At 46.2% G+C, this 13,313-nt stretch overlaps 1 protein-coding gene and 2 non-coding genes across 6 annotated transcripts in view; 1 reads left to right on the top strand and 2 right to left on the bottom strand.

Annotated features, from left to right (window-relative positions):
* SMYD1 (SET and MYND domain containing 1) overlaps positions 1-13,313 on the bottom strand; it is a 47,261-nt gene that overhangs the window by 5,638 nt on the left and 28,310 nt on the right. For 3 of the 4 annotated variants that reach the window (XM_064572227.1, XM_045884585.3, XM_054509729.2), the window contains 5 exons: positions 12,864-12,994; positions 10,780-10,818; positions 8,716-8,905; positions 1,998-2,090; positions 276-439 (listed from right to left, as the gene is read on the bottom strand). In XM_064572227.1, coding sequence (XP_064428297.1) covers positions 276-439; positions 1,998-2,090; positions 8,716-8,905; positions 10,780-10,818; positions 12,864-12,994 — 617 coding nt within the window. The remainder of the gene's footprint in view (positions 1-275; positions 440-1,997; positions 2,091-8,715; positions 8,906-10,779; positions 10,819-12,863; positions 12,995-13,313) is intronic. The other variant, XM_045884586.3, reaches the window with a different exon arrangement.
* On the top strand, positions 3,756-3,951 carry LOC123852246 (U2 spliceosomal RNA). Its single transcript, XR_006792848.1, has one exon. It is a non-coding gene; the product is annotated as a U2 spliceosomal RNA (small nuclear RNA).
* Positions 12,538-12,726, bottom strand: LOC123852247 (U2 spliceosomal RNA). The gene has a single exon (XR_006792849.1). It is a non-coding gene; the product is annotated as a U2 spliceosomal RNA (small nuclear RNA).

Genomic DNA, 13,313 nt, shown 5'->3' on the forward strand with positions numbered 1-13,313 from the left:
TGCCGCCCATGTGATAGAGGAGCTGGAGGATTTGGGAAAGACCAGGGATGACAGATAGGTTTCATCTCGGGTACCAGCCCTGATGATGTGGTCATTACTCCTCGGAGCACCGTGGTAAAAAGGCTCAGTGGTAAAGATAAAAAGGACCGCGATCGATTACTGATGCCTGCTGCGGGTTACAGGAGGGGGACGTAGCAACGTGCGTGCCGTCTACATGCCAGCCCTGAAACAGACACATGCCAGGGCACTTTCTGAGACCCAGCATTGCTACCTACATATAGCCATCCACCATCCTCCTGGCGTAGTACGAGGCCTCCTCAAAGGCCTGGAGGTAGGAGAGGACCTCGGAAACAGTGCTCAGCATCCGCAGCGTGTAGAGGTTGGTGTCGGCAAACACTGGCTCCTGCTTCTGCAGGCACTCCCGGCATAATTTCACAACCTGGAGGAGACATGGGCCCTGTCCATTACCACTGCACTCACGTAGGGGAGCGTCACCACGACACTGGACACTCATTCTTTTAAGGTTGAGGACATTGCTGACGGGGTGGAAAAGCACGGGTTTGTAATCAGAAAAGCAAAACGGTCCTATTTGGCTGCAGAGTAGGGATGAAGAGGGTACCGGTGGGAGATGTGGCTGGCAGGGCAACGTGCAAAGTGAGGTGTTCTCATCGTCAGTAGGTGGCAGAGAGTTAGAAAGGGAGAGACTGACTGACTGACTGGTTCTCACAACCATACGATGACATAGGTACTACTAATATTCCCATTTTGCCAGATAAGGAAACTGAAGCACAGAGAGCGTAAGGACTTTGCCAAAGTCACACAGGTAGTAAAACATGGAGCAAGAATTCAAACTAAGCAGTTGTGCTTTATCTTAACCACCATTCCTGGGATTCTCCACTCTGGCCGGGCTCTGGAATTACTCGGAGACCTTTTTAAAAACCGCGTTGTCTGGGCCCTAGCCCAGACCAAGTGAAACCAAATATCTGGGGGAGGGACCCTGGCATCTGTACCTGGGTGGTCCTTACGCACAGTGAGGTTGGACAATCATTCCCCGAGGGAAGTGTACAAGATGAGCTGTCAGAGAGGGAGGCTCCCAGGAGGCTGGGAGTCCCGCCAGGAGGATGTCGCATTGGTTCCGGTAAGGAATAAGTTTTGTGCTGGTCACCCCACTAAGGGCTCAAAAATGTGCAACGAATGAGTAAATGAGGAGGATGAAGATAAAGGAAAAGCAGATAGAAACGAACACAAACTAATCTCCCACACTGCCATGCCTTGGTGGCTTCCAAACCCAGCTACATGCCTGAGATGTTTAAAGAGCTTGGATTCACAGTCTGTTGCAGATTGGATGAATCACATCTGAGGGGGTGAGACAGAGGACTGTGCATTTCCAGCAAGCTGCCCAGGTGAATTTGATGCAAATGCTCTGCAGATCAGTGTTTGGCGGGGGGTCTCAACTTTGGGTGCCTGTTGAGATCACTTGAAAGTTTTAATTAAAAGTCCCGACATCTGGGCTCCACCCCAGGAGATTTTGGATGAAATTGTCCTGGGTCGGCATCTGAGCATCAGGATTTTTCAACGATTCTAGTGTACAGCCAGTTGATAATTCCTGCTGCTTTGAGAGCCAGGGCTGAATGCTCAGTAGAGACTGAAAACTGCAGCCAGGACATACACTCAATTACGAAAAAGCAAGCAATCCACTGCCATCTCCATTGCTCCACCTCTGATGCCAACCTGAGATATCACAGATCCCCCGGGGACATTTGTCAGGCTGCCTGTGCTCTCCCCAGACCCAGCTTCAGTAGGCTGAACAATCACTGAGAACACACCTCTAAGAGGCACTAAAGGCAAGAAGAGTCACAGTCCAAACCAATGGACATCCTCCAGAAAAACAACCTGCTCGATAGCCTCCCCATCTCCACCCCACCCCATTTCCCCCCCTTGCCAGAGAACCATTCTGCTCTCTTCCCCTACCCATCCCTATAAAAATGAATTCTTACCTCATGGTACAGACCCTCAGAGCGAGCCCTGTCAATTTTTTCCAGTGTATCCTTGGAGAATTGTATCATCTCCTTTACCACTTCCTGAGATGGCTGGGAAAGAGAGGGATGATGAGTTAGACACCTCTTCACGAAGCAACCAACTGCATCTCTGAATAGCCGCCATCTTTGACATTCAGTGTCGTGCAAGATTGATGCCTTCCTCATTCTGAATGCTTCACCTCCGTACATGCTGCTCCAGATCCCTATAGCTTTTGCAGCTCCCTCATCAAGCTTCTGACTCAGGTGCATTTTCCACTGACCAAGCCCTGGAGCCTTGCTGCCAGCCGGTCATTCCCCACCTTGTGCTCATGCCTGGGTTTTGGGAGCCCAGGGCAGAATCTGACCTTGATCTCTGTGGTATTTTCTTTGGTATTTTGGATTTTTATTCTATCACCCAAAATAGTTTCCATTGTTCCTCATTACTTCAAGTCAACCACATATTGCACAGGTATGCCCTTGCGTTTTAGTCTTTGCTCAACTCACTGATTTTTTTTTTTTTAAGATTTTATTTATTTATTCATAAGAGATAGAGAGAGGCAGAGGGAGAAGCAGGATCCCCACTGAGCAGGGAGCCCAATGAGGGACTCGATCCCAGGACCCTGGGATCATGACCTGAGCTGAAGGCAGAAGCTTAACCATCTGAGCCACCCAGGTGCCCACAACTCACTGATTTAAATACTGACCAGCACAGGGCTGAGGACAGAAGCTTAAAGCTTGACCCAAAAAAATCCTTTCCCAGCTTGCCATTGGAGTTTATTAAAGAGGGGACTTGTGGCTGTGGGCATTTAAATCCTTTCAAAGTATCTTAGCATCCAGTTCCTATTTCTTTGTCTTGACCACGTGATATCATGCGAGAGTTTGTCAGCTGTCTCTGTGAAATTTGAATTCATTAGGCTTACAGTGTTTGCCTGAGCAGTCTAGTGCTCTTTTTTCTTTTTTAAGATTTAATTATTTATTTGAGGGGGGGAGGGGAAGAGGCAGAGTGAGTCATAAACAGACTCTGCACTGAGCACGGAGCCCAGTGCAGGGCTTGATCTCATGACCCTGGGATCCTGACCTGAGCCAAAACCAAGAGTCAGACATTTAACCAACTGCACCACCCAGGTACCCCTTTAGTGATCTTTTTTTTTTTTTTGATTTTTTTTTATTTATTTTTGCGAGAGAGAGAGAGTGCAAGTGCACGAGCAGGGTGAGGGGCAGAGGGAGAAGCAGACTCCCTGCTGTTCAAGGAGTCTGATGTGGGACTCGATCCCAGGACCCTGGGATCATAACCTGGGCTGAAGTCAGACGCTTAATGGACTGAGCCACCCAGGTGCCCCTCTAGTGATCTTATTTTTAAAGAATGAAGCTTTGATTATTTCAGGGAAAGAGGTACCTTAATTAAAAAGCCCATAAGGGAATCATAATTTTGAAGAAAAAGTGCCAAAGTTCTCAATGTCCAAAGACAAAGTTTACTTGCTTGTGCTCATCCATATCAGAAACTCTTTTCTAGAATTAACTTTTTTTCTTTTTTCTTTTGCTTAGGCAAATCTGATAAAACTTTCTTCCAAAATGAAAATAACTTAATTATTTATTTGGACCATAAAACTTATACATGGAAACTAAAAAAATAAAACATATGAAAAAAGCATGGAATAAAAATAGAAATCCCTAGAATCCACCCAAAGATGAACACAGCATTTTGAGGAACATTTTCCAATGCATATATACAGGAATATCGCTTCTCGGCCTTTTGGCTAAGATCAAGTGTAGCATATATACAGGAATAATATTTAAAATATTTAACAAGTGGCACAGGAAAGGCACTGACCAGTCAGAACAGACACTGACCGTAAACAGCAAGCATGTCGATCACGGCCTTCTCGGTATGTACTGGCTGAACTGCATTCCCATAGGCGTGCACATGCACGTGTGTATAGGCCAAGAGCACTAAATATCTCTTCTAACTGGAAGAGGACCACATCTCTGTCTATGGTCTGTTCTTTCACTTAGTAGGTATGGATATTTTCCCATACCAATATCAAAATATATCACCACTTTTAATAATTGTAGCAGTTTCCACTGTATAAAGCCAGAATAAGTTATTTAACCAGGTCTCCAGTTTTCCAAACTTTTCACTATAAGGAATTGAGTTCAGTGGCTCCATTTAGATTTGCTGCTTACATTGTTTTGTGAGGTCACCTTCACTAAACTACCAAAAAGTAACAGGAGGATGGGCATTCGTTCCCTTAAAAACATACTCCCTTAATAGATGGAGATCGGGATCTTCCCCTCAGTCTGGCAGCTGTCCTGAGCCAGTTCTGCAGTGTCCACCTTGCAGTATGAGAGGCCCCTGGCCAGGACAGCTTGCTTCTGGGTTAGGATCTCCTAAAGGAACGGGCTTTCTATTTACGCTTCTACCCACCTCACTTATTTTGGCTTCTGTGGAGTTCTTGACTATCCCCACAACTTTGACTATCCTCATTTCCTTCTGTATCTGGCCTCTGCACATCTACCTATACTTGCCACATTGCCTGACTCCAACCATTGATGCATCCACCACTGCTATGACTTCTGCTCACAGGCCTCACTCCTGACCTCACCTTTGTCTTGATCTTTGATATGGCTGAGATTTCTGGCTTCTGGCTATCTTCTAGCCCCAGAGTACTACTTAGCCTTCTGTTAACTTGGACCTTGTCTTGGTTCCAGACAAGTCATTTAAGTGCATATTCACTTTCCCAAACTCATTTGAATCAAGCTCATAAGTAAGAGGGGGTCCGTGTCTCACCTGGTTGTACAGAGTTCTATAACTGCTAGTCCAGAGGTGTACCAGTAGTCTGCCAAACCTAGATTCTTGGTGTCATCCATAGCTTGCTGCCCAAACAGTGGTTCATAAAATCAATCTAGTTTATGCCCACTAGTCTCTAATCTACTGTAAGTTCCATCATCTTTAAAACTCAAAATTCTTAGTGAATCTTCTGGAGTAATCAATAGCTTGCAGGGTAGAGTTGGAGAATACCAAGTGGTCAGGATGTTAATAAAAAGTCTTGTTCAATTTGATGTTGTAAGGAAGAGTGTTACTTCAAGCTTTGGAAGTGAATCAAATTTTTTCAAGGAGGCAACTGCCAAGATTCTCAAAGCAACCTGGCTAGAAGGTTGTTAATTACATGTGCAACATGTGATAAAGCTATTCTGAGAAAGGAAATGGGGGCTGTTCCACTTGGCTCCACTTTTCAGAGTAAAGGCAGGAGGAAAGCATGATCTGCAGATAGGATTTAAGGAACCCTACAGAGAGAGACTCCCCTCCTAGAAGCACAAAGTAAATAGACAACCAGGAGGAAAAGAGTGAGGAGCTGGAGCAGGGGGAAATGCCAGTGGAGAAGGAGCCAGAGGAAGGCTAGAGGGGGAAGGGGAGGAGTCCGCAGAAGGGGAGGAGCCACTGAGGGAGAGGAACTAGAAGAGGAAGAGCAGAGCAAAAGAAGGACGCTGGTTCCCCAACCTTGAAAAACTAGTGCCTTCTTATCGTGAAAACCAGGGGTGAGGGCTGGGGAGAGACAAAAAGAAAAACCTAAGCAACCTAAACAAGGAGGCTCCAAAGCCACAGTTGAGGGGAATGTTCTACATTTTGGTGTTATTTTCTCATTTTTTAAATATTTGGTTTTGATTTTTCTCCAGGTTACCGTATACATTTAACTTTGGAAGGGAGAAAAGAGTCTGGTCTCTTAACAAAAAATTAAGTAGTGGTGGGAGCAAGTTACGAAACAAATACTCAGGGCCACATATCAGGAAGGAAGACTGGCTGGCTTGCAGATAAAACACACATTATCCCACGGGTTCTAGAAGGTCAGGGTAAGGGTGGACACAGGAGCTAATTCTTTTCTGTAGCTCCTATGGTACTGTGCTTGGTGTCCTGGACATACATGCCAATATACAACGGCAGAATACAGAACCTTTGACTTTGTGAAAAGAAGGGTGTTCCTACAAAAAACCCGTATTAGGGGCGCCTGGGTGGCTCAGTCAGATAAGCCTCTGCCTTCAGCTCAGGTCATGATCCCGGGGTCCTGGGATTGAGCCCACCCCACACATTGGGCTCCCTGCTCAGTGGGGAGTCTGCTTCTCTCTCTCCCTCTGCCCCTACCCCCCGCTCATGCACAGGCTCTCGCACTCTCGCTGTCTCAAATAAATAAGTAAAATCTTAAAAAAAAAAAAAAAAAAAAAATAATCCATGGGTCCCAACTCCTTTGTATCCTATCTGGAAAGGGTGACTCTCAACTTGTCCACACCAAGCATCACTGATCTATTGCTTATAGCCTTCTCCTCCTCCTTCTGTCTGTATCAAGCCTGACTATGCTTACACAGGCATATGTGTGCATGAATCTGTGTGTGTGTGTCCCTTTTATTTTTTATAAATGGCAGCATACACAGTGTTATGGGTTGAATTGCATTCTCCCAAAATTCGTATGTTAAGTCCTAACCCCCAGCACCTCAGGATGCACCTTATTGGAAATAGGTCACTGCAGACTTAATTAGTTAAGATGAGGTCATAACGGAGTAGGGTGGGTCCTTAATCCAATATGACTAGTGTCCCTCTAAAAAGAATACCAGGTGAAGAGAAAGAGACACACAATGTGAAGAGACACAGAGAGAAGACAGCCATCTGAAAGTCAAGGAGAGAGGTCGGAGCAGAGCCTCCCCTCACAGGCCCCAGAGGGAACCGACCCTGCCAACATCTTGATTTCAGACTGCCAAGCTCCAGAACTGGGAGAGAGCATATTTCTGCTGTCAGCCACCCACTCTGGGGTCCTGTGTTATGGCAGCCCTAGCGAACTAATACAGTGGCAATGTTTGGCTCTTAATTCTTTTCCCTTAAGAAATAGAGCTCATTCCATATTTGTACACAAAAATCTACCTCATTGGTTTTAGTGACTGCAAGGTAATTTAATTTAAATATTTCCCTATTGGTGGTTATTTAGGTTTCATTCAGTCATTGTTCTCAACAATGCTGCAATATATCTCTTTATATGCATACCTTTGTGCACATATGCAAGTAACTCTGCTGGGTAAATTCTTAGAAGTAGAATTGCTTGGGCAAAGAGTAAAAAATATTATATCTTAAGAATAAAAATAAGTTAGTGACAGGGCACCTGAATGGCTCAGTTGGTTAAGCATCTGCCTCTGGCTCAGGTCATGATCCCGAGGTCCTGAGATCCAGCCCCATGTTGGGCTCCCTGCTCAGCACAGACGCTGCTTCTCCCTCTCCCTCTGCCCCTCTCCCCCACTTGTACTCTCTCCCTCTCTCTCTCAAATAAATAAAATATTAAAAAAAATAAGTTAGTGGCAAAAAACAAAGAAGTCTAGAATAGCCAGAGGATGAACAAGAGAAATGAATCAAGTAAGGAAATAGTGTTATCTAAACATTAGCACTGATAGCATTGAGTAATGAATTAATCGAGAGTGGCCCCACCACCTGCTTGTAGTCTTTGCTCTAATCAGAGGCAAACTTCTGCCCATTGTACAATGCAGAAGTTAACTACATCAAGAAGCATATCTGTGTATCTGTATATTAAATGTACTAGTGGACTGTGGATTATAGAGAAGGGCTCAGACAGCCTCCCAACAGGAGTCCAGCTCCTGGCTAAAAACCTATGTGTAATTTTTCAGACCTGACCACAGACAATTACAAAGGCTCTACCTGGCATGCCTGTGGGGGAAAGTGCCCTCCCTTCAGAGCCTGTTGGGAGGCCCAGTCAAGGACCCAGGTACCCTCTGCTGCTCATGTTCTTTGCACAGTTTCATTCCTAGCCAGGGGCCTTCATTCCTAGGCCTTACAGCGGAGGAGGAGGGAAACTTGAAGACACTCTTTCTCGCTCCAACTCAGTACCCAGCACTTTTCCACTCCTAGCCCTTCCCCCACACCTTCTACCTTACCATAAAAGTGCTGGAGCCCTTTATTCTGAGCCCCCCTCACCAGTGAGAAGACCCCCCCACATCTGTGCTGATCCACCTGACCCTCCACCTGTGCACCTTTCCATGGGGGAAAATGGAACAGGAGGAGTCCAGTTTTAGCCTTTTGTTTATACCATTGCTGGTCTCTCTCCCAGCTTAGCTGAGCTTCTGACATCCCCCTCCAAAACCCTTCAGATGCTCAACGGTCTCACCATCAACCAGGCAACAGGCTACTCAGGAGTTAAGCATACAAACCAATCTCCACATTGCCCAATGTCCACATTACCCATTCAAGGGGACTAGGAATATCTTGGTGATAACCAGGCCACTAATCCCTTTGCCCATCTGGTCTCAATAAATGAAATTCTCAGCATTACTTAACCAGCAAAAGGGCAAAGAGAGGAACTAAAATTTACTCGGTGCCTACCCTATATGCCACTCCCTTTACAGATATTATTTTGTTCAATCCTCTTAACAACCCCTTCTGGTGGGTGCTATCATTCTTATTTTACAGAGTAGAAAACTGAGCAACTTCCCAGTGCAGACTCCTGGCAAGGGGTGGCTCTAGGACGCTAGCTGGGACCTGTTGTCAGTGCTCTGTCCATTACCCCATAGCATAGCACCTTTCCAACAGTTACAGGCTGGTTCTCCAGGAACTAGCAGCCAGGGTGCGCTGATTAGCGGTGACCTCCAGCCTCACTGGCTCCTGGAGAAGTGGATCGCCAACACCCCAGTAGCAGGGCGCGCGTACCTTTGGGTCATCTTTGACCCCCAGAAACAGGTCATCCTTTAGCTTTTTTTGGCAGTGCTCACATGTGCAGTCAAAGTAGTACTGCTTCTTCAGCTGCTTCTTGCGCTCTTCGCTGACATTAAGGAAGTCGATATAGGACACTGTCAGCTCCTCTCCTTCTGAAATCTTGCCCAGGGCCCGGAGCTCAATCCTGGAGAGGGTAAAGGAAAGAGGAAGTCAAATCCAGGGTCATCAGAGTGGGGTTTCTGCTCTTCAAGGTCTCTAGGAGTTGAGTCTCAAAGACAGCTTCCACTAACACTCTGAGAAAACTCCCATTCCCCCCCACCAAAAAAAGGGGAAATGTGACCTAAAGGACAGTTTTCTGGATAATTCTGTTCTACTCATAGTAACAATCAAATCGGCTCCATTTAGTTAACTGCTCTGAAATCCAATTAAAGAGATTCCAGGTAGAGGGCTGGACCTGGTCACAAGGCCGTACCTAGCTTCCATGCCTGCAATTATCCCTGTACAGTTTGGCTACTGATGGCCTGCAACAAAGGGGATCAACCTCCCCATTTCACAAGGGAAGGCATTGCCACCCAGAGATGGGAAGGAACTTCCCCTGAGGTCCCACGGCACTTTGGCAACAGTCAAGATCAGAAATCAAGTGCCATGCATGCTTCACCTCACCATACCACTCTCCCTGGATAGTCCTCAGTTTGCCTCCCGGGTCTGCCATGTGCAGGAAAGGAGATACACCAAAGCCCTTGATTTTAGAGCTCTGCCAGTATTCTAAATAGTTCCATGTGGCCAATTCCTGGGCCAGTGTTGAGTGTGGATCTCTGATGTCTGGTCCTGGTGGGGTAAGTCAGCAGTTCTGCCCCCACCAACCCCTTCTCCAGGCACGGCTCCATTGTGGTATTCAATGGTGATTCAGTACCAGCTGAGTTAGGATTTCTAGCAGCTTTGCTTCCCATCATGATTCAGGCAATTCTTGCAAGGTTTCAGAATATCTCAAATTATTTCAATCGTGTTAAGAGAATTTTCAAAACCAAATTGATTTAATGTCACTCAAACACGAAAATACGCATGCCCCATTTTACCTAACTCGGAACTGGGGATCAGGGGATGAATAGTGACCACCACTCCATTCTGCCTCTTCCATGTCTAACGCCCTGCAATTCTAGAGTTCAGCTAATTGAGCCACACATGGACAATTTAAGCATTCCTTGGAGAGATGAGAAATGCAGCCCAGAGCCACAGAGACTTAGAACAAGGAAGGTCCCTAGAGATGCTCTCATCTTGACCTTTGCTTTATAGATGTGGAACCAAATGCCCAGGGGATGATGGGAATCATCTAAAGTCACGTGCAATGCAGGCTAACACAGACTCCAATGCACCAACTACTCCTATCCCTGCCTTCCCAGAGCCCAAACTCCCACACAGAGCTTTGTTCTTAATCCAAAGAGCATTTCAAGTACTTTCAAACTAAACCTGAGAAAAAGACCCATCTGGGGCCATTTATTTGTCATTAAGAGAAGTCAAAGCAAAATCTAACCCAAGCCACTAATTCACAATTGGCCAGAAGCAGTAAACAGAACAGTGTGAATAAATATTTATCAAAAATATCACAGTTACGGGTGCTATTTTCAGAAGCCAGTCTGGGTGGGAAGTTGGGGTTTATAAACAAACACAGTCCTTTAGTAGGTCAATAACATCAGCAGTCCTCATTTTATGATAAGCAGGACTTTGAGAGACAATGTGGGATTTGCTAAGGTGACGTGGACTAGAAAGAATCGTCATGCTTTGGGGTTGGGGGAGTGAGAGAAATAAGGTGTGAAAGATGGGGAAGAAAAGAAGCAAAGGAAAGCAAAGGCACAGCAGGGAGTGGGTGGGTGAGGAACAAAATGATTCATATATATGCATTTAAAATACAGCATTCAGCAAAGATGAGACTCTGGGGATGCAGGAGGACATTACAGCCAGAGAGCAGCCACGGAGTCCCAGGAAGGGATGGCCCCAGCAAACCGGGCAAGTGAGGAAGATGGGTCAGGGGAGCAGGGATGCTTGCAAAGACTGACCCACCTCATCTGGGTATGAAACATGGATTTCACTGCCTCATGACTGAAAGACAAAACAGACACCCGAATGGAAATCATTACCACTGGCCACTCCAGTACAGCTAGCAAGGGGGCACAGCATCCCAGCTGACGCAATCAAAGTTTTGGCCATCACAACCACCTTTATATCCCAGCCCCTTCCAGCTGGGCTCACTTGACAAGATGCAGCCTGGTATAGTGGAAAGTACACTGGCTTTGGAATGAGAAGTTCTGGGCTTAAAGGTCCTCAGCCTTTCCTGGGCTCAGTGTTCTCAACTGTAACCTGGTAATGGGATTGCCATGAGACAGTGCATTTAAAAGTAGGTGCCAAAAAATGTAATGGGATGCTATTGTTATCTCACTCAGAAGCATCTTGGCCGAATAAGTGTTGCCTCTTTGATGTCTATCTTGGAGGCTGTGTGAACTGTGTGTGGAGATTGGTTAGGTCACACAGGTCGTATATAAAATTTGTTGGGGTTAGAATTGGGTTCTTTCCACTATGGCAGGCAGCCAGGCTGTGACTGCAAAGTCACCTCTTGCACAACAGCCAAGAAGCCAGGTAAAATGTGGCTGCTCAAAATTAGTGGGTGCAAAGAAGCCAGAGCAGACACCAGAAATGATCTGAAGAAAGGGCTCCCAGGTTCCTGTGGCTGTCACATGCAGTGACAAGGGGAGGCCTGGGTCACCACTGCTTGGGGGAGTGGCATCCTGAAAGACCAGCCCCATATGTGGCTAAATTTGATCCTCGGCAACCAGGCTAACCTGGGACAATAGCCCCTCTGAGGAGGATTCCATGAGGTTTAGGAAGGGAACTGCAAATGCTGGGGGAAAATTATCATTTGGATTCCAAATAGACTTTCTCACTTGCTCAAGAGCTTGATGTCTTACAGGCCCTTCCTTCCAGAAATAGGAAGGAAAAGGGGAATAAGAGTCCCTGCTAGATTGGGGTTTAGGCTTGATTCCTGACTGAGAACCAGAAACCATTGTCTCTGGTTTTCAGGAAGTTTTGGGGGGGAAACCTGCCCATTGTTGATGGCTCAGAGATGACTTGCATCTGTCATGAAAGCTTGTCTCGTCTCTAAGAGCAAAATAAGTAATATTGCTTAGGTCTTGTTCCTCCAAATCCCCCCATCCCTGAGCCATGGACAACAAGGGTCTCTTCCTGTTTGCTGACTTCTCCACTGATGCCCACCCCCAAGACACATTCTTTGTCCTTCTGTCCCCTGATCTGTGCCTTTGGAGTGGTGGGTCAGGGGCACTGGCTTCTAAAGGGCTTCATCACTCAGTGTCCTTTGCTGTCTGGCTTCTGGTTGGAGTTTGGCCAATGGGAGGAGATCAGAAAGTGGGAAGAGAGAGACGTTGGGATATTCAGTCTCCTGGCTCCCTCTCTGCCTCACCATGGATCCAGCAGTGGCTGCTTTCTCTACCAGTACAGCCAAGTTATTGGGTGGGGGGTGAAGAAAGGAACCTCTCCCACGGCTGCAGCTCTCACCAGGTGCAGGAACAGTACACCTGCACCTCTAGGTCTAGAGGCGGTAATGATTTCATACTATTGCTAGACTCTGGACATCTCACCATTCCTTGTTAGTTTCTTAAACTTTACCCTTACTTCTGTAGATTGTCCTGTTATTAAATTCTCTCTGGGTAAACTCTGAGTGTGCCTTCTGATTTCTGCTGAGACCTTGACTAATATATGCTCCTGCCAAGCAGCTTTGCAGCTGATGCTGTTCTGCAATGACCTCTAGATAGATAATCCCAGGCTTCAAGCTTTAAAACAGTAGTCAGAGGTTTACCTAACATATCTAGGCAGACTCCAGAAACATGCAAAGACTCAGAAATTATCCATGTGGAATTCTTTGCTATCTTCATCATTACCTTTCTCCCATCCACAATGATTCTACACTTGATCTTAGCCAAAAGGCCAAGAAGCAATCCACAATGATTCTAGAATGAAATTTCTATTTGCTGCCCAGTCAAAACCCATGCTAGTTCAGGTTCCATAGTTTGGTTTAGGTCAAGTGGAGAAAACACCATCCCCGTCACACCATCCCCAGTTAAAGACATACTCACTTGCCATTGTTAAATATGACGGTGCAGTTGGGCCAACAGTCGTGGTTCACCAAGCCCAGGTTGGGGAAGATGCCCACGCCCACTGCCTGCAGGCCTCTCTGGTCACTGAGCGTGAAGCCATTGCAGCTAATCTACCCAGAAGAAAAGATGAAAGAGTTAACACACATAGATCAGGGACAGAATACCATCCTGGCTGCTGAAAGTTCAAGAAAATGGAAGACTCAGTCTCATCCTGGAGATGCTTAGAGAGTCTCCTATTCTCCAGGTCACTCCAAAGGACCCTCAAGATAAGCACCCTGGGAGAGTACCATACTTGCTAAAATGAAAGCCACCTTGCAAGTTTAGGGTAGCTGTATTCTACAAAGGCCGAAGATAGAATTGTTGGTTCTGAGAAGTCTCCCCCTTTTCCTGTATCTGGGTCTCACATGAGTCTTCCCCAGTCTCTATCTT

The sequence above is a fragment of the Mirounga angustirostris genome, unplaced genomic scaffold (genome assembly GCF_029215605.1).
Source record: "Mirounga angustirostris isolate CCGP_5_RB_7025 unplaced genomic scaffold, mMirAng1.0.hap1 SCAF_10, whole genome shotgun sequence".
NCBI lineage: Eukaryota > Metazoa > Chordata > Mammalia > Carnivora > Phocidae > Mirounga > Mirounga angustirostris.